The 19,796-nt window shown below is 39.4% G+C and overlaps 1 protein-coding gene across 3 annotated transcripts in view; it reads right to left on the bottom strand.

Moving 5' to 3' along the window:
- Nucleotides 1-3,595: 3,595 nt before the first annotated feature.
- Nucleotides 3,596-19,796, bottom strand: part of PANK1 (pantothenate kinase 1) — a 52,077-nt gene continuing 35,876 nt past the window's right edge. For 2 of the 3 annotated variants that reach the window (XM_004427812.3, XM_004427813.3), the window contains exons 3-7: nucleotides 18,622-18,875; nucleotides 13,264-13,440; nucleotides 12,643-12,766; nucleotides 8,515-8,640; nucleotides 3,596-5,084 (exon numbers count right to left, since the gene is read on the bottom strand). In XM_004427812.3, coding sequence (XP_004427869.2) covers nucleotides 5,025-5,084; nucleotides 8,515-8,640; nucleotides 12,643-12,766; nucleotides 13,264-13,440; nucleotides 18,622-18,875 — 741 coding nt within the window. In that variant the 3' untranslated portion in view covers nucleotides 3,596-5,024. The remainder of the gene's footprint in view (nucleotides 5,085-8,514; nucleotides 8,641-12,642; nucleotides 12,767-13,263; nucleotides 13,441-18,621; nucleotides 18,876-19,796) is intronic. The other variant, XM_087432252.1, reaches the window with a different exon arrangement.

Here is a 19,796-nt window from a genome sequence, read left to right on the forward strand (position 1 = left end):
GAGTTTTAATACAAATTTTATTTTTGTATTGTAAGTGATGAATACTTGTAAACTAGCTTTTTAAAAAAGGCTCTACATAAAACATAAATGGTTATATGGTGGCATCACCAATGTACACCTTTTGGAAAATGAAACAAATAATAGAGCTCATTATGGGAGAAGGTGCTTGGGTCTTGGTTAAAAAGAATCCAGTGTCAATATCATATATGGATTCAAAACTGTTGTGTGTCAAACTTGGTGTGCTCTGGAAACTACTAAATGACTGGTCATGATGAAGGCATTGACAATGAAGATTCAAGTGAATAGTTCAAATAATACTATTTCATGAAATGAGTAAGTAGTAAAAAAGGTGCATTACTAAATTAATATATTATTTCATGTAAGATGTGATTTTAAATACATATGTGAACTAAATTAAATACTCTAAGTAAAATAAAAAGAAAATGAATTAGCTATCAAACTGTTTCCCAAAAACATCTTTTATTTTCATGGAGGAGGTGGTAATGAATGAAAGCAAGATGAACTTGACTGTCATTCCTCAAAAGCTGAGGCCATAACTTATTCATATTTGTATCTCATGCCCATCTGACTAAGGAAATCGTTCTCCTTCCCGTCACATCACTGTTTCTTTCCTACAGCATTTATTCCTATCTGATATTTTCTTATTTTTTGGTTTATGTGCTTAAAGGCTATCTCCCTCACCAGAATGTAAGCCCAACGAAAGCAGGGACTTTACTGTCTTATCCACAACTGAATGTATCCTAAATGTTATCCAATGCCTCCCAGGTTATAGGCATTCAGTCAAAATTAAATAGAAGAAGAGTGAATGAATGAACACCTAATAGATCCAGTAGAAAACGTGACTTAATCAAATCTTCCTCACAAATTTGGGGTCATCTTCTGATCCCTAGGAGGAAAAGTGCCTTCTCTCCAAACAATTCTCACAAGTAGTGGAGTTTATGGTGATCACTGGTGTTGAAACCTTCTTACTCACTGAATAGAATCATGGTAGAGTTGTAGCTATTAGTAGCCTTTGTCCTGTGGGAAAATTCTCAGGAGTTTATATAACCATCTCAGTTACAGAGAAATGTGGTATACTGCATAAGGTTTGGCACAATAGAGGAAATACAGTAAACATGATAATGGCATGGTGTTATGTATTCAAAAGCACAACAACCGGTTTGCTCATTTACCTCAATAGGACATTTTGCTTTATTATCACTTTGAAGCCTGATTAATTGTAGTCTCACTTTACTTGAAACTCGTTGATGGCTCCACACTGACTACAGAAAAGACTGAAATCTTGAGCATGGACTACACGTCCTTCCAGAATCTGGCTGGTTTCCTCTCTCCCAGTATCTGTTTTCTCTCTCTCTAACCATGCTCCGGCTGAAGCAGCTTCCAGTTCCCTGAATAAGCCAGGCTGTTTCTTCTCTCACCCTGCTCTTTCTGCTTGGGAAGCCTTCCCCTCCTGGTCCACTTGGTGGTCTCTACTTGTGGATTAAGACTCTGTGAAAATTTTTGTAGTACCTTCCTCCAGGAGAAGTGACCAACCTCTCCTTCAAGTGCAGCCCTCTACTCTCACTTACAGACTTCGTATAGGACCTGGCCCATGGCTTCTCCTAAAACTGCATTTCCCATTAGTCTTTGCATTGTTGACTCTGGCACACTGGCCTCCTTGCAGTCTTTCAAAACCTCCATTCTCATTTGCCAGGAGTAAAAAATTTTCTCCCAGGTATTTACACACAGTGCGTTCCCAACTTCATGTGACTCTGCTCAATTGTCACCTCCTCAGAGAGGTTGTCTTTGACCACTGTAACCAAAGAAGTTTCTTCCCTTCTCATTTTCTGAATAGAACTTACCCCCTCTCTAGACCTTTACCCTACCTTACTTTCTTTTTGTAGTACTGATCTAACATTATATATTTAGTAAAGTACCTGTCTTCCCTTCTAGAAGGTAAGCTCTCTGAGGATGGGTCTTTGTCTCGTTCACTGCTGTAAACATTTGTGAATGAATGAATGACACCTGTGACACTTTACTAAACGCATTGGTCTGAGACTTCTGTGTCTCCCTGCTGGACAGCAGGGGTTGCATCTTATTTCTCTTAGTCTCAGATCCTTCCTGGCACAAAGTAACTTAATATTCCTTGTATGACCGAATGATGTCAAGTATAAATTACCCTTTACGTGGTTCCCAGCAAAGGGACTCTGAATCCATGTATACTACATAAGCTGAAGAATACCACTACATTTCTACAATCCCTTTAGCTGAAACTCTTGGGATCAGACGTATTTCAAAATTGAGAACTGTTCAGTACTTAACACCCCTAGTAGGGTCTGGAGCAGCACCCTGTAATCAAACACATAAATAGCTTTGCAACAAAACATGTGAAGAGTCCTACAAACTGTGATAAATAATGCTCAAGTCAGCTTTTCTGTCAAGTGAGTCATCAAGATAAATTTTAAGAGTTTGGGATTTTGGAATTGTGGACACGGGCTGTAAACATGTACTAGCATCTGGAGATCTGTGAAGTGTCTCTGTGCTAAATTGGTTTCCCTACATTCTAGAAGGTTAGAAATCACTGATTTAATGCATTAGTTTAAAACATCTATTTTTTTCAGAATAGCTAACATTAATGAAGCAGTTACTATGTGTCAGTTACTATGTGCTAAGCTCTTTAAATATGGAGGTAAAAACTACTATTTGCCCCATTTTACAAGTGAGGGAACTAGGGTTTAGAGAGAGGGTTAGCAACTTGTTCACACAGCTAGTCAATGGCTGAGCTGGATCCAAACTGAAGCCTTCCCACAATCAGAAGCCATGCTCTGGACTACCTGACCAGCCTGACTTCACATAGTTCAAGATAAAAATTCTTTGGTCTTGCCAAGTTTCTTCATGATGTTGAACCAAAGCAAAGTTTCTATAATTCAAGTGAATGTAAAAATTCTCAGATTATAAGCTCTTCGTTGTAAAAAAAAGACTGGCTATATGTAGCCAATATTTAACTCATATTTGTATATTGGAATAATTTATTCCCTCAGCTAAACCAATGTTTTAAACATTTGTAATGAGAGATCAAGTGATTCTAGATAATTAAAAAGTTACAGTCACACTAACTTGCCCTGATTTCTTTTGCAGAACCATGATCCAGGTCTGCTATTCCCTGACAGGTAAGAGTAGGAATGGGAGAAGAGAACAATCAAAAAGGCCCTAACATAGATAATATATACATCTTTACACCTTTTCAAGAACATCTTAGTTGCTTGAATTTTTTTTAGGCCAGGTGGAAGTTGATAAAATGTATTTGTGACAACCAAATTTTAAAACTCTTTCAGAACTATCAAATATAGTAGTGATATTTTGGCAATAAGAAGTTAGTTGTATAAGAACAATAAAGCTATAAAAAAAAATCCCTGCAGAGGGCTATAGCTTCAACCAAAGACACAGTGTTTTGGACCTTATCACACTTGCGTGAAAGTTTCAAATTACGAAATGTAGAGTAGCAAAAATACAACACACATTCATTTTATGGTACAAAAGCAGGTAATATGAACATGAAGATTAAGAAATGAAAATAACATATACACTAAAAACATCACAACAGAAACAGGCTTTATTTCAACCAGACAAGTGAATACTTCAATTAACATCAACTTCTTCAAGACTTGAAGATATGGAAATTAAAGGTGGTGCTCAGAAGGCAGAGAAGGAAAGATTCACCATGGAGCAACTGTACTACCCTTCAAAAATCCCTTTCAACGATATGCTCAATTCAAAAGTTTAATTAGTTCTAAATTATTAGATCTCATGCGTTTCAATATTTGTACAAGATTCTCATTTGAAAGTTACCCATCAGTCCCAATGACATCTTTCAAAAAGAAAAAATATATATATGGATCAGTATCATAATTTCTTTTTAAATTTTAGAAACTGGGATTGAAATACAGCTTTCAGTTTCAAATATTTCAAATGAAAAAACTTTATTATTTAAGATGCCTTGTCACAAAGCTCCTATGTATATACATGTACAAAACAAATAGATGTACTATCTGACACCTTGACCCATCTTCTCCTAAATCTCCCAATGTGAACAGTTAATCTGGGAGACTTTTCTCCATAAATCTCAACGTCCAGCACAGGGATTTGCTGCCATTCATATGCTGTGCATGGATGAGGACATTTTATCATAGAACATTTCAATTTAATATAACCTAACATAAAATAAATCCAACTAAACACTGTATATTCATAAGGGATAAGACTAAATTGCATATAATTTTCAACTTTGGCCAGACTCGTTAAATTCATAAACACTTTCAAAGTTTTCTCTTCAAGGGCACTTCTGAGAGCTTTAGATCTCATGCTTAACTTTGTATTGAGTTGGTCAGCACCCTGATTAACATGAACAATTACATTAAAGAAAGGTATTGGAGGGGAGAGGGAGTCATCCGAGGACAGAAACAGGGGGAAGGATTCTCTTTTTCCATAAGACATTCTAACAGAAAAAACAGGATGAAGAAAGGTAAACAAACAAACGAAGTAGTGTTCACAGTAAAACATGCCCGATTTGTAGTTTCATTTGAAACCAACAGCAAATCATGAAACGTCATGAAAAATATAAGTAAAGGTAAAATCTCCTAGAGTAGTTACTAAATGAAGTTAAAATTACCACACTGATCAGTAAACCCCAGAAGAAAAATAAACAGCACTTACATTTTGGGTCCTTCTTAAACATCGTACAACTTTTCAAAGTTAATGCATAAAATTGGTAAGTTTGGCCACGCTGCACAGGTGTTTTTTTTAAAAAATACAGTATACAGAAAAAAATCCTGTATTCCCCATTTTGAATCATAAGCTCAAAACCCAAGAGTAAAAGATCAACTAGGATTTTAAATTATTTACAAATCCAGCAGGTTTATCTGCCATAATGGCTTGGCTTCCGTCCCACAGCGGCTTGCACCTTCTCCAGCAGCAGTTCTCAGTGACCTGTTCTCACAGAAGGCTGTTCCCTCTACTGCTCATCTCTACTGGTCATCAGTCATTTTGAACAGTTCCAACAGTGCCCCAACAGCTCCAAAATAACCCTACAAAAACAATGGGAACATTTCTGTATGGTTATCTCTAAACCTTACTCAGATTCCTAACATTTTTAACAATTCTAGGAATGCTGCCCTCTAATGTTGCAGATAAGAGAAATTTAAAACCTGAACTCTGCCATGAAACATGGTGGAATAATCATAATAATAAAATTTATTGCACATCTACTTGTTTTTTTATATTAAATAAGTTAACTGATATAAAGTGCTTAGAAAAATGTCTGGCACATAATGTGTGCTACGTTAAGTGCTGGGTATCATTAATATTAAAATTATTTCATTTTAATCCTTGCTATGGCAAAATTAATATTATCTCCATTTCACAGATGAGAAACAGAAGGTGATAAAGTAAATGACCTTTTCGGGGTCATCTGACTTGTGCCAGAGCTCACCCTCAAATCTGTCTGACTTCAAAGCTGTCGTATCTCACAGGAAAACCTCTAAGCTTGGAAAGCATCTAAATCAGCTCGAGCTTTACTCTGCTCATCTGTAAAAGAAAAGCCCATGTTTCTGGGAGAAAATGAAAGGAACTGAAAGACAGAAATTTTTAGAGAACCCGATTTCCAAAAGGCAGGACCCTCCAACTCCTCTGGTCTTTGCCTGATCAACAGTTTCTTACTGCAGAAATGGGTGGCAAAATGTCAGGATGTTACGTGGCAGGATCTTTGCTTCTGCTGCAGCCAGCTAACATTTACTGAGGGCTCACATACGCTAGAAATTGTTCCAGGCACTTTACATGGATTTACTCGTTTAATCTTCACAATAACTTTATGAGACAAGTTCTATTATCACTCCATTTTGCAAATGCTAAAACAGGGATGGAGAGGTAGAGACTTTGTCTAAGGTCTTCCAGGCAGTAAGAGGCTGCGCACCTAACCGCTCAGCTCGACTACTTCTCTTCGGAAATGTGCACTAATATACGCTGAATGAATGAGAGATTGAGTGAGCAAGGACCCCTGAGGCAGGGCAGGAAAGCCAGCACACCAGCACCTCCCAAAAGTTCTCTCTCCATAGTATCCTCCAGTAAGGGCTGTCTAAGCCAGAGTGTACTTAAGAATGTAGAGAATTTTCTGAGACATATCTACAAGGGGTTATAAAAACCCTCCACTTTCATTGGCCACAGAGACTGAGTTATGATAACAGTAACAAACCAAAGCCAAAGTCCCCAGAGGCCTGGGGTTGTACAAAGTGACACAGGTGACTGCATTTTCACCTAGAGAAGGGAGTTTCCCCAAAATGGTGGATCTTATTCTCTATTTTACCACCAACTAACTACCTGTGTGATCTTGCAGATGGTTCTAACCTCTGACAGCTTCCCGTCTCTGTTTTCCACATTAGTGCAAGAGGATCTGGACTTAGGGATGCCAGATAAAATACAGATAAATGCCAGATAAAATGACCAAGCGTCCTGTATTTTTAATTGTGAAATATGGCAACTCACTGGACTAGAAGAGTGGTTTTCTTTTTCATTTTAATTAATTTTTTAAAGCTGAGGTGCTTTTTACTTTTTCAAACAAAATCTTACATGGAAACTTCATAAATAAGCAGATTAAAAAGGGAGCTGCTCTGGTTGGGGGAGGGGGGTGAAAGTTCTGGGACTCCATTCCCCTCACCCCCCAAAAAAGTTATTTCACTCCACCCCTTAAGCCTGCTTAAAACAAATTTTTTAGGCTTTCTTTAGTATTAATTTCTGTTATTTGGCCTTAACTATTTAATGTTTAAGTTCTTGTTGCTTTGTGTGCTGTAATGAAACAAAACATGGGCTTAGAGAGCTCTAAATAACTTATAAATGCATCAGCGACTTTTCAAATAAATAATTCAGTTTGGAGATGAGAAAAATGCCACAATAGTTATTCATTACAATTGAAATTTATGATACTAGTTCTCTCACTGTTTTTTCTGCTGCCAAATACTGAAAGAACTAGGAACCTCCTGTGATAGATAAATAGTTGCTCTCTACAGTACTGATTTTAAAGGGAATGACAGAGAAGGTTAGAAAAGAGGAGGGCCTCTCACTTGCTCTTAAAAACCTCTGATTTACATTATTATACAAACTCCATATAAGGGACTCTCTGAATTAACCAATGCTTTCCATTTCCTCTGTAAACAGGCCGGCTGATGCCCAGGCACACCCGCCTCTCAAGGCCACCAGGCAACTCTTTAGCAGCCCAAGCTCTTCAGTTCTTACCAGTCAAGTTGTTTACTTGCCAAGAGTCAGCAGATTTCAGATTTACTTATGATAGTTTTATTGTTAATGTAACAATCTAATATAATTAGATACCACCTAAACCAATAAAAAGAGTACAAAATGAATGGTCATTTCTATGAAAATCCAATTAAATTCTTGAAAAAGGTAGTTAATATCGAAAGTGGCTAGGAGAGTAAATCTTAGAAGTTCTCACCACAAGGACAAAAAACCTTTGCAACAATGTGAAGCAATGAGTGTTAACTCAACTTGTTGCGGTAATCATTTCGAAATACAGTTGGCCCTCCGTATCCAGGGGTTCCGCGTCCACAGATTCAGCCAACTGTGGATGGAAAGGCCTACGATGGTTCCATCTTTACTGAAAACGTACAGACTTTTCTTTCTTGTTATTATTCCCTAAACAATACATTATAACAACTACTTACATAGCACTTACATTATATTAGGTAGTATAAGTAATCTAGAGATGATTTAAAGTGTACGGGAGGATGTGTGTAGGTTATATGCAAATACTATGCCATTTCATATAAGGGACTTGAGCATCCTTGGGTTTGGGTATCCAAGGGGGTCCTGGCACCAGTCCCCTGTGGATACTGAGGGATGACTGTGTATACATATACCAAATCATTATGTTGTACACCTTGAACTTATACAATGTTACATATTAATTATATCTCAATAAAACTGGAAAAAAAAAGATTAAAAATAGTATTCACAAACCATTGCTCTCCATTTAGGTGGATGCAACACATGAAAGACTCAGGAAAAAATCTAGCATTCTGCAACCAGATTGCTTCTAAAGTTTCTTTAATTTCTTGATCCACTTTAAAGAAACAAATCGGAAATCAAAGAAGGTGCATAAAACTTGTGGATTATGGAAAAAAAGACAACTGCAGAGCTCCAAACAGCAGAGCCCATGCTCAAAAATAGGCCTTGGTCCTACATCAAAAAACTGGTGAGTGAATGAGCGTTTATATGTTTCATGTTAAATAAAATGGTTAAAGTAGGGAGATATTTTTTAATGATTACCCATTTTAACTGATTTTTTTTGATTAACCAATGACCAGTCCTGATTATTGGATAAGAGCTTCCATTTTACATATAGTTCATCCTTATCCTTTGCATAAATGCAAACTAAGGGATTCGTTCATATGTTAGACAACCCAAAAACACTCCACTTAAGACCATTAAGTCCACACAAGCTCAACCTACCTCATGTTCCAAAAACAGAGCTTTTAGCTGTCCTTTGGACCAAAAATCCATGGCATATGCCAGCAGCTTCATGGAAACCATATTGATTCTGAGAAAATTCCCAACAAACACAACTCTATCAATATTCTGGAAAAAAAAATTAAAGAAAAACAATTGAACCACGGCACAAAAATAGCATTTAGCAAAGATCCAATGTTCCATATGTCACTGTAGTCCCAGGACTTTGCAAAGTAAATTTTTTTTTGAAGTAGAATTATTTCAGCATTTCCAAAATGAAGTCGAACAAACACCAGAGTGCATTCCACAAGAACAAGAGGGTAAGATTTGGGTTGGGCAAGGCAGAGACTGATACTGGGCTTATTTGCAGGTATTATGTTAGGTCGCCTTAGGTCTGATATGCAATTCAGCTTGCAACACACATATATAAAATTGTAACTGCAGTTCAAGTTCAGCTAAATTTGTTTGTGCATTCCTTCAATCCACCAAACTTCCAATGATAAAATATTATTATAACCAACTCATAAATAAAAGGTCATTGTATAGGTTATTCATCTACCGAGTTTGCTCAGTTTGCTCAGAGCCAAACACTGGGAATACAAAAAGGAACAATACCCAGTCTCTACCCTTAGGATACATAGTGGAATATCCCATTTGGTCAACATGTGGGTTAAAATAGGGTAATGAAAAATACATTTATATTTTTGTTGTCCTGGATGTAGACTTGCATTCTGAACACACACTTAACATTGAACTCAGCCTGTCTACCAGGCAGAGGCTACTCACCACTCATTCACACACACAGTAAGTTGCTATGGTCATGCATATTAAAGGGAAGAGAGTCTTAGAAGCTGGCATTATTTTCTGTTCAGTCTATCAACAGCAATCAGAGTCTGGGAATATCACCTTTTAACTGGCTCAAGTTTTAACAATGCAAGTTGATAAACCCATTAACCACTGTGAAAATTTTCCATGCATGGAGGGGTGGGAGGTGGTTTTAATTTGTTGCTGTTAGTGCCCACAAGTTGATTCCAACTCCTAGTGACCCTGTGTACAGCAGAGCAGGGTTTGCGCCATCCTCTCACCTTCCAGTGTTATATCAGACAATGCTCTGCTACTATTCATAAGGCTTCCACGCCAATTTTTTGGGAAGTGAGTGGCTAGATCCTTCTTCCTAGTCTGTCTTAGTCTGGAAGCTCTGTTGAAACCTGTCCACCATGGGTGACCCTGCTGGTATTTGAAATACCAGTGGCTTAACTTTCAGCATCATAGCAACACGCAGCTGCCACAGTAATGACAACTGACAGACTGATGGTGTGGTTCCCTGACCAGGAAATGAATCTAGGCTGCGGGGATGAGTGCCTGATTCTTAACCACCAGACCACCAGGGTTGGCTGGTGGTTTTAATAAGTTTCCACAAATAACAACTGTAGCCACAACCTGCCCAGACAGAGGGTTAGCAAGGAACAAAGTAAGAAACTCAGATTAAAGAGGAATTTAATTAAATTTAGGAGTTTTACCTTTTCCCCCAAAAGAAGGGAGTCCAGGTAGGACTTGCTCAAAGTCCCAGTTCTACATTACTCTGCTAGGAAGCCAGAAGGAATAGAAGTGGCATTAAAAGCTTATGGACATTCCTACTTTCATATAAATTCCAAGTGGGTCAAAGATATAAATGTAAAAAAAAAAAAAGAAAGAAAGCAAAAGAGACTAGGGAAAAACATGGGAGAATTCTTTTTGAAAATAATGGTGAAGTAGAAAAGGTATAACACTCAGATGTATTATCACGTAAAAAAGCAAGAAGCAGTATTTCCAGAAGTGCATATTGAAGCATGTAAGGTAGACTGATATAATGTCTGGGATTTGCTGTCTAATATTTTAGCAAAAAGAGGAGGAGGAGGAGGAGGAGGAGGAGAGAGGAGCAGAGGGAGGAGGAAGAAGAAAACAGAGATAAAGCATGTGTGGAAAAGTCTTGATACCTGTTGAGTCTGAGTTGATGGAGATATAGAGGTTTTTTAAATACTATTCTCTCTCCTATATGTCTGTTGACCAATTTTCATACTAAAAAGTTGATAAACAACCAAAGATGTAGAATAGCATGCAGAGGATGAATTCTATGGTATGTGATTGTATCTCAATAAAACTGTTGTTAAAGAAAAGAACGTTATATAGAGTTTGCTGCCTTTGGAGGGATACATTTATCCTATATTGCAAACAATATAGGATAAATGCAAGAAAACTAAAAACAATGGCTACCTCGTGAGCACACTGGGGCACAGAGATGGAAATGGTGACTCACTTCCCTATATACCCTTCTGGTGTCTTTAGAACTCTGTAGTATATGTTTGTATTTTCTATTCATAAAAATAAATTAAAAAATTTTAAGTTGATGGAGAAGCATTCATAGCATTCCAATAATCACAGCAAAAATATTCTAGATTCAGTAAAGGTGGTATCTCTCTATGAAATGGCTGGAATCAAAGATTCTCCAGTCAGTGACTCCAGGGAGCAAAGCAATCGCTGGAGAACCTGCGTCATGGCTCTCACAGGGAAATGTGATCCTGCAGGTTCCTGGGGTGTCCGCAGGGAGCCTGCACTGGCACACCACCAGCTGATAGAGCCCATGCCCAAGGTGATCAGTGATTCCTCTCATTCATTCAATTCCACAGAAACACCTAAAATAGTAACTCAAACTAGCGTGTAACGTGACTACACTTTCAAACAGCCACTTTTGCTATACTCCGACGATAAATGGTATTGAAATTGAAATCAAAAGTGAAAAAATCAGTTGGCTCTCCCCTACAGGGATTACGATACCTGTAAAAAGAACTGCTGGCTCACGCAAGCTGTGCAGAAAGCAGGGGAAAGGGCATCTATTGCTCTATTGGGCAGGAGATGATGTTCCCATTGAACTGACCTTTGAGAGGCCGTGAGTACAGCCAACTACACACTATATTAGTCTTAGGGCTTCTTTCGCTACTTGGAAAAACTCCCTTTAAAGGTTAATGTCAAAAAATAAATCCTCTGTTACAGTGAGTCCCATGACCGAAGTGGACTTTGAAAAGGCACTTCTCTGGAATACATTCTTTCATCTGAACATCAGCCTCGCACTTAAACTCCACCTGAAATGGGGACTTACAAAAAGTTATAACACTGATCCTCAGGCCAGTGACATATTCTATTTAATATCATGAAAGGAGAGTGTCTCTCTTGTAACCCCAGAGCTCAAAGGCAGGGCTGGCACCCACCTATCATAAAGACTGCCTCATACCCTATTTAACACCCCACTATTCAGCTAGGAGGGGGCTGGAGGGAGTTTCTGCAGTACCTGTAATGTTCTATTTCTTGATCTGAGTGGTGGCTCTACAGGTGTGTGCATGAAAACTCGTCGGCTATACACTTATAATTTGAGCCCTCTTCTGTATGCATGCCATACTTCTATAAAAAATTATATTTAAAAAAACTCTATTACTGATGCTATGATTAATACTTCTCCTGCTATTACCTTTTCCATGTCCCAGACCCTCTTTCTTGTCTTCCTAACACAACTTAGTGACAGCTGTTTGACTTTATACATCTTATATTTCAGACAAGGGTTCCATTTTTTCCCAAAGAATTTTACAATGTGTTAACAAAGCTTTGTCAGTCACCAGCTCCACCCCTTCTTGTGCCGGGGCCCCTGGCTGGCCTCAGCTGCAGCAAGCTCTCTGTGCTTTGATAGCCCTGTACAATGCTGCTTGAACTCCATGCCACAAGGCAACACTGTAAAGAAGCTGAAAGCAGAGAGAATATCGAACATTTTACCTGCAATTATTCGCAAGAATGCACAAAGCTTTTCCTCGCACTTTAGTAGGCACATGGTAGCAATGATGGTTAGAGAGGCTATGGCATGGGTTGTAATTTTACCTTGTTTCCATGGCTGCATGGTTTATCATTTGTTATCATCCAGTGTCTACTTAAACACCTACTCCTCCCCCGCCCCCAACACACCCCCCCTCCACACTCTATAAACTGTGACTACGATGAAGGGAAGGTTTCCCAAGGCTCTGTACTTTCGTAAGGGTGAACAGTTATTGCATCGCCAAGGAAGGTATGTATGAATGACACACGGCTTTCCCTGAATTGAGGCCTTACCTCATTCAACGCACACATCCGAGCAATGGAGCCAATGTTGTTGGTGATGGTGACCAGTGTGGCCCGGGCGAGGTCTTCCTTGCTGATGGAATCTCGCTTTTCCTTACTCATCATGTTGCCAAAGCTATGTTGGAAATATTAGCGAAAGCATTCAAAATCATCCTCAGGCAGACCCCATGCTTCCACCAAAGTACTGTGGAAGGCTTTATGAATAAGTCTGTTCAAACTCAAAGACTTGATTTGGCTACTATGGTGTATAAGCAAACAGGATTACGATATGGATGGTTGGCTGCCCTTTTCTTAAAAGGGACAACGTAGCATGGCTATTGATGGGGAAAACGTTTTTTATAATGCCTCTAGATATCTGGACAAGAATGGAACAGGAAATTGTCGCAGTTTTCCAGAACCTTCTTTCAAAGCTGCCCTATTTTAAGCACAAGCATCAAGAGCTAAACATCTCAGTGCTTCATAAAGGGCAGGAGATCAAGTCTGAGCTCCAATACCATAGTTACTTGCACCAGGCTGGTGGGTTGACATTTTTAAAAATAACTAAATGAATGGCCAGGGTGGAGAAGTTGCCTTGTGTTTAATCACTACCGCTCCTAACTTCTTAGTCTCTACCTTGATGCTACAGCAGATCCTTGAAGGCCAAATCGTTCATAGTCTCCTCCGTAAATGTCCTTCACCAGCTTATCAACATTGGTGCTGTCGCCTTTAGCTGCCATTTCCAGAGCTTCTTCAAAGGTCTCACAACCAGTCAGCAAGCAACATAGGCCTAGGAATGTTCCACCTCCAAGACTGAAGGAACAATAAGGTTTATTTTTAAATTTTACTTTAAGATATGCCCATCCAAGTCCCCAACTACATCAAGACCACTAATATGGGTTAATAAAAACAGAAGAAAAACAAAGGGGCATTTGAATTGAAGTGCTAGGGTGCAAAAGAACCTTAGGGTAGACTGGATAAAAAAGAGGGCAGAGACTAAGAAGAAACATCAAGGAAAACTTGCCCCTAAATTTAAGAACAGAGCCACAGAAAGACTCTCACTGATTTCCGTTGTGAGACCTTCAACTAGTCACTAACCTAAATGCTTCATTCAGTCTTCCCACCTATAAAATGGGGCCAAATCATGATCTCTCTTATTTGGGTGGTCTGAAAGCATCAAATAACCAAAGAAATGACTTCTATATATATAAAAAAAAATATGTAGCTGAATACAAATTTTTAGAAAAAGAAACTGTGTGTACATGAAGCATACATCATATCTGTGTGACGACAAAACTGACCTAGGACTCTGCCAGGAATGGTCAGCCCAAAAGCTGTTATCTTTCACCTCATCTTGCTTCTCTAGCAGAGATAACCTCATTTAGCCTCCTCAGAAACTTCTAAAAGGAAACCACTGAGTGGTCTCATTTTGGGTTTTTTTCTAGTAAACTCTGTAAAAGGTTATTAATATTTTACTTACCACCCAATAGTCAAAAATAGTAACAAAGGTCATAAACTGGTTCCAATGCTTGAACTATGTTTTAAAGCTTTCAGTTGTTTTGGGGGAAATTCCTCTAAAATAGTCTTTTTAGACAAAATTAGAAACTAATTATGGTAGTTGACAATGAACTCAATTGGATATTAATATCAAAATCACCTGAGGGAAAGAAAAGCAGATTCAGAGTAAAGCTGTCATGAGTGAAGTCCTGGCAGGGAAAGGGCAGTGATATGGACATGGTTTCACTATTTACCATGCAGAAGAGCAAATGTAGAAGAGTCAATTGCTCACATCCATTTGTTCTGAAGCCCCAAGAGCAGCTAGCCCTGAGAATCTCATATGTGTGTGGGTACTGGCTTTTAATTCCAAGACAAAATTCAAGTTGAGATTAGGTTATTTTAAACTTAAATTTGAAAAAAGAAAATTTAGGGTAAACTATACTTATTGTCAATAACCATTAACAAGAAGGTACCAGATTGTAGACAGGCACATAAGCTTTAAATCACATCTAAAGTGAAACTGTATGTAATATTTCTTAAATTGTGATTCTTGCAAAAATATATACTTGATTGAAATTATAGGTTCTCATGGAGAAATTATGTAGGTAGGCACCACCAGCAGCAGATACCCAAACTGTAGGCGCAGTACCATGAGGAAATAAAGAGGTCCAGGGACATTACTGCGTTGACAACTGCGTCACAGTAGAAATTTTGGACTTCCTCTAAGAGTTTATCTTTATTTACATTTAACATGGCGGATCATGCTATGTTGTCGGTTTCAGTCTACCCTACAAAGCTAGTGTGTTTTAACGGGAATACTTTTTGGTTTGCATGCCATCTGGATTTGTCTTGTTTTCTCTCTGTATATTTTTTAAAAATCTTTGCTCACATTTCTAGCTTCTATCTTTCATCCACTCTAATTACCTGTCTTTGAACATCAGGCATTTGTATTAACCAAGGCATTCAACAACCTACTCCAAACACAGGCAACTGAGGCCACTGGCTGACTTAGAAAGAAGGCAAGTCATTGACTGATGTGTTGGTATGAGTGAAAAAGGACAAGTGTTTTGTATGACTGGAAAATGACAGGTGACTGCAGACAAGGAATCAGAGCTGAATGGGGAAAGCGAGCATGCATTTGCACAGCTGGCGCACTGCAGATAGGAGGAAAGAATGCACAGTTGCAAAAGAGCACTTTATTAATACCCTCAACCTGCCAACCGTTATTTAGTCAAGTGATTCTCTGGCTCATAATCAGATACATCTCTTTGTTTCAGCAGACACACAGAAGACCCTCAGCAAATCAGAGACAAAAACATATTGCTAAAAAAGCCATTGAATATCATCATTATTTTTTTAAAAAACCCAACAACCCTCTAGTGAGGGATTTTAGGGAGAAGTAGAAGAAATCTGCAATTACTGAGTGCTTGTGCCCTTAAAATAGATTCCAAAACAATGAGATGAGGGGTACTTCTATTTTCCCCGAAGTTTCAAAATTCTTTACATTTCTCTTTTAATAGATTACACCTTCTAACAATGTCAGCTGTAAAGTCCTGTTTTTTTTTTTTCATTGACTTCTACAATAAAATTGGAGTTGTGTCAATAGGAAAAAAAATGTTGCTACCTAATCTAGGATACAATAAAATTATACGTAACACTGAGATGAAGCAATTGAAATCATATATTTAAAAGAAAACTGGTATCCTGTAATGATGTGGCTTCCTAAAAATAAAAACACTTACCGAGAAAGTAGGGTATGACACAATAACAAAAAAACTGGAGTTACAGCTGTCAGTTCACAATAGGAGTAGCAAAACTTCAGGTTTAAGTCATTTGCCTAGATCAGTTTTCCCAGAGTGTGGTCCACACACTGATGTTCACTGTTGACCAGAATAGTTTATATCAGTGATTTTCTAACTTGGATCAAAATAAAACTTTGGGGGCTGCCCGGTGGTGTAGCAGTTAAGTGCTCACGCTCCGCTGCGGCGGCCCGGGGTTCGGATCCCGGGCGTGCACCGACGCACCACTTGTCAGGCCATGCTGTGGCAGTGTCCTATATCAAGTGGAGGAAGATGGGCACGGATGTTAGCTCAGGGCCAGTCTTCCACAGCAAAAAGAGGAGGATTGGCGACAGATGTTAGCTCAGGGCTGATCTTCCTCACACCAAAGAGAAAAAAAAAAGAACACTTTGGTAGAACAACTCTGGTTGGACAAGGAGGATCTGGGACCCACAGAATTGATGTTTCATTTCCCTCCCCTACCTATGGCAGCCCCTGAAAGGGCTCTCTATTAACTTTCAGTCTCCCGTAGCACATTTCCACAACTACTGGTTGAAGAGAGCCTGTAGGGAAGCTTGGACATCCAGACAAGATTTGTGGATGACTGTAAAGCACTAGTCTTTAACGGGCATTTACCAATAACTGGAATTCATAGGCATTATTACACATGTAATAGAGGCCAAACACCATAATTAGCTCATTAGCAGCTATTTAAGAAGATGACCCAGATCCCTGGAACCTCCAAGTTTGAGAAAGTGTAATTCTGATGTAATTCATAAATTTGTTAAGTGTTAATCAATAAAATTGTAAATATCTCTAATTGTGGAAAAGAGTTAGCTTGTTGTTACCTTGGGACTAGCTCTACTGAGTCAATTGCTCCTTCTAAGAAGAAGTCTATAGTTTCTTAAAAATTGTACGTTCATCAGGAGATCACTCTCCAAGGTAGAATCAGTTCAGCTGAAATATTCATGTGTCTCTGATACTCCTGACAGTCCTCATGAGGCCCTGGGTCAGCTATGATTCTTGTGTGAGCAAGAAAGCTTAGCTCAGTATTCTCAGTGAGGAAATGTACGCCTAGTGGCAATTAATGTACACACCAGGGCCGGCCCCATGGCTTAGCAGTTAAGAGCGTGCGTTCCGCTGCTGGCGGCCCGGCTTCGGATCCCGGGTGTGCACCGACGCACCGCTTCTCTGGTCATGCTGAGGCCGCGTCCCACGTACAGCAACTAGAAGGATGTGCGACTATGACATACAACTATCTACTGGGGCTTTGGGGGTAAAAAAAGGAGGAGGATTGGCAATAGATGTTAGCTCAGAGCCGGTCTTCCTCAGCAAAAAGAGGAGGATTAGCATGGATGTTAGCTCAGGGCTGATCTTCCTCACAAAAAAAAAAAAAAATGTACACACCAAGGCCTATATTCTGGACACAAGCAGGATTCAATCAGAATGTGTGTGTGTATGCCAGGGTTTCTCAACACCAGTACTATTGACATTTGGGGCTCGATACTTTTTTGTGGTAGGGGCTGCCCTATACATTGTAGGATATTTAGCAGTATCCCTCACCTCTAGTCACTAGATGCCAGTAGCACCCCACCTCCAGTTGTGACAACCAAAAAATATCTCCAGACATTGCCAAAATCCCCTGGGGGGCTAAATCTTCCCTTCCCCAGTGCTAAACTACTGATTTATGCAGACCCTGTCTTTTATGGAAAGACAGTAGAAAAGTAATGCTTTCTTCCTGATGGGTGAGTAGTACTGCAGAATTTCAGTACTGGAAAAGCCTGTGGAAACTAATTAAGAAACAACCCCTTTCATGGCACAAATGAGGATACTGAGGCCCAGAGAAGTTACATGATATGTTCATCTATCAAAAACAATGGTTTCAATACCATGTCCCAAAGCACATTCCACATGGCACTAGTTCCTTAAATTGTTCCTCTAAAAATGGGTTCTGTGGTTCAGTAAGTTGGAGAAACACTTCATACCAAATCCTTCTCTTAAATTTAAGGAAAATCTGTTTAATTTTGTTTACACTAGGCTTTCTCAAAGATTTCTGATCAAGGATCCTTTTCCCATGTTGAATCCCCATTAACAAGAAGCTGAGTCCATCTGCGCTTGGGTGTGTGTGCACTAAAAACCAAGGCGCTCTGCCCAGCTGTGTGACAGGGCTGTTCTCCTGTCCACTGCACTCCAAAATTCCCTATGAGGTGTGCCAACTATTCCAGTTTTCAGTTGGAGCATTTACCTGGGGGTAAAAAAACATTCTCTGTAAACCCAGTTTAATTTACTGGTTGGAATGATTTATTATTTCAAGCAATTCAGCCTGTGCTAGGCACCAAAGTGGTTCCAAAAGAAAGTTTCTTCTGAAGCCCTCTATGACCATCCCAAGCATCCTTCCATCTAGATTCTACTGTGCTTATTGCCCTTGCCATTCATTTTGACCCTTAATATGTATTGCCTTTGAGGAAAACTTCTGATGTGTATGACCCTTCTTCCCTCAAGCTGACCAGTTTCCAGCAGGGCAAGGGTTGTGTTTTATTAAGCCTTATATAAATCACCCTTTTTAACATATGCAATAAACTCTTTTTGTTTGGCTGAGGAGGGTAAGATCTTTCTTTAAAAATGTATTCAATACAAATAACCCTTTTATAAACTGGTCTTCAAGGAAGAGGCCTAGATTTAAGTACAAAAAGGTTCTCTTAGTGGAAACCATGTTTACCTGGTCCCTGTAACTCTTTTGTAGTTGTCCTTGGAGTACACTGCTAGAATGCTGACACCTGAGCCCATGTTCACCAGCAACATAGGGTATGGGTTATCAAGGCAGTACGGCTTTTTTTGACACAATTCAGGATTTGTGGGATTTTCAAAATAGTAACATTCCGGCTTGCCGTTGAAGCCGACCGAGTCAACATAAAGCAGGCCCTGAATCAGACAGTCCAGTTCATCCAGTTTATGGAGCTGCAGGTCAGCAATCTGAAAGAGAACAAAATTTTGTGAGAGAGGCTGCGACCACATCAGGGGAAACCCCAGAGGCTTCTAGTGGGACTTAAAATGTGTCATTAACATTAAAAGCATGGGGCCGGCCCCGTGGCTTAGCGGTTAAGTGCGTGCGCTCCGATGCTGGCAGCCCGGGTTCGGATCCTGGGTGCGCACCGACACACCGCTTCTCTGGCCATGCTGAGGCCGCATCCCACATACAGCAACTAGAAGGACGCGCAGCTATGACACACAACTATCTACTGGGGCTTTGGGGGAAAAATAAATAAATAAAAAATTAAAAAAAAAAAAAAACATTAAAAGCATGGAAACATCCTTGAAACACCAAGTTGTGAAATCTTGTTGATAATCAGTCACCCCACTGGAAAAGTAGCCTTTGGGACATTGTGTCTACCTACAGTGTATCCTAAAGGATAGGAGCTTGCCTGGCTGCTGAGAAAGGATCCATTAGCATCCACAGTGGGTTGAATGGTAGCCCCTGAAAGATATGTCCATGACCTAATTTTCAGAACCTATGAATGTTACTTAATTGGGAAAAAGGGTCTTTGCGGATGTAATTGAGCTAAGGATGTTGAGATGAAGAAAACATCCTGGATTATCTGAGTGAGCCCTAAGTCCAATGCCAAGTTTCCTTTGACACATAGGAAAGATTTGATATTCACAGAGGAGAAGGCCATGTGAAGACGAAGGCAGAGATTGGAGTGCTGCAGCACAGGCCAAGGAATGCCAACAGCCACTAGAAGCTGGAAGAGGCAAGGAATGGAATCCACCCAAGAGCCTCTGAAGGAAGTGTGGTCTTGCCAACCCCTTGATTTTAGACTTCTGGCCTCCAGAATTATGATTGGATAAATTTCTGTTGTTTTAAGCCACCAAGTTCATGGTAATTTGTTACAGCAG

Source organism: Ceratotherium simum, chromosome 6 (genome assembly GCF_057802395.1).
Source record: "Ceratotherium simum simum isolate JZ-2026a chromosome 6, ASM5780239v1, whole genome shotgun sequence".
NCBI lineage: Eukaryota > Metazoa > Chordata > Mammalia > Perissodactyla > Rhinocerotidae > Ceratotherium > Ceratotherium simum.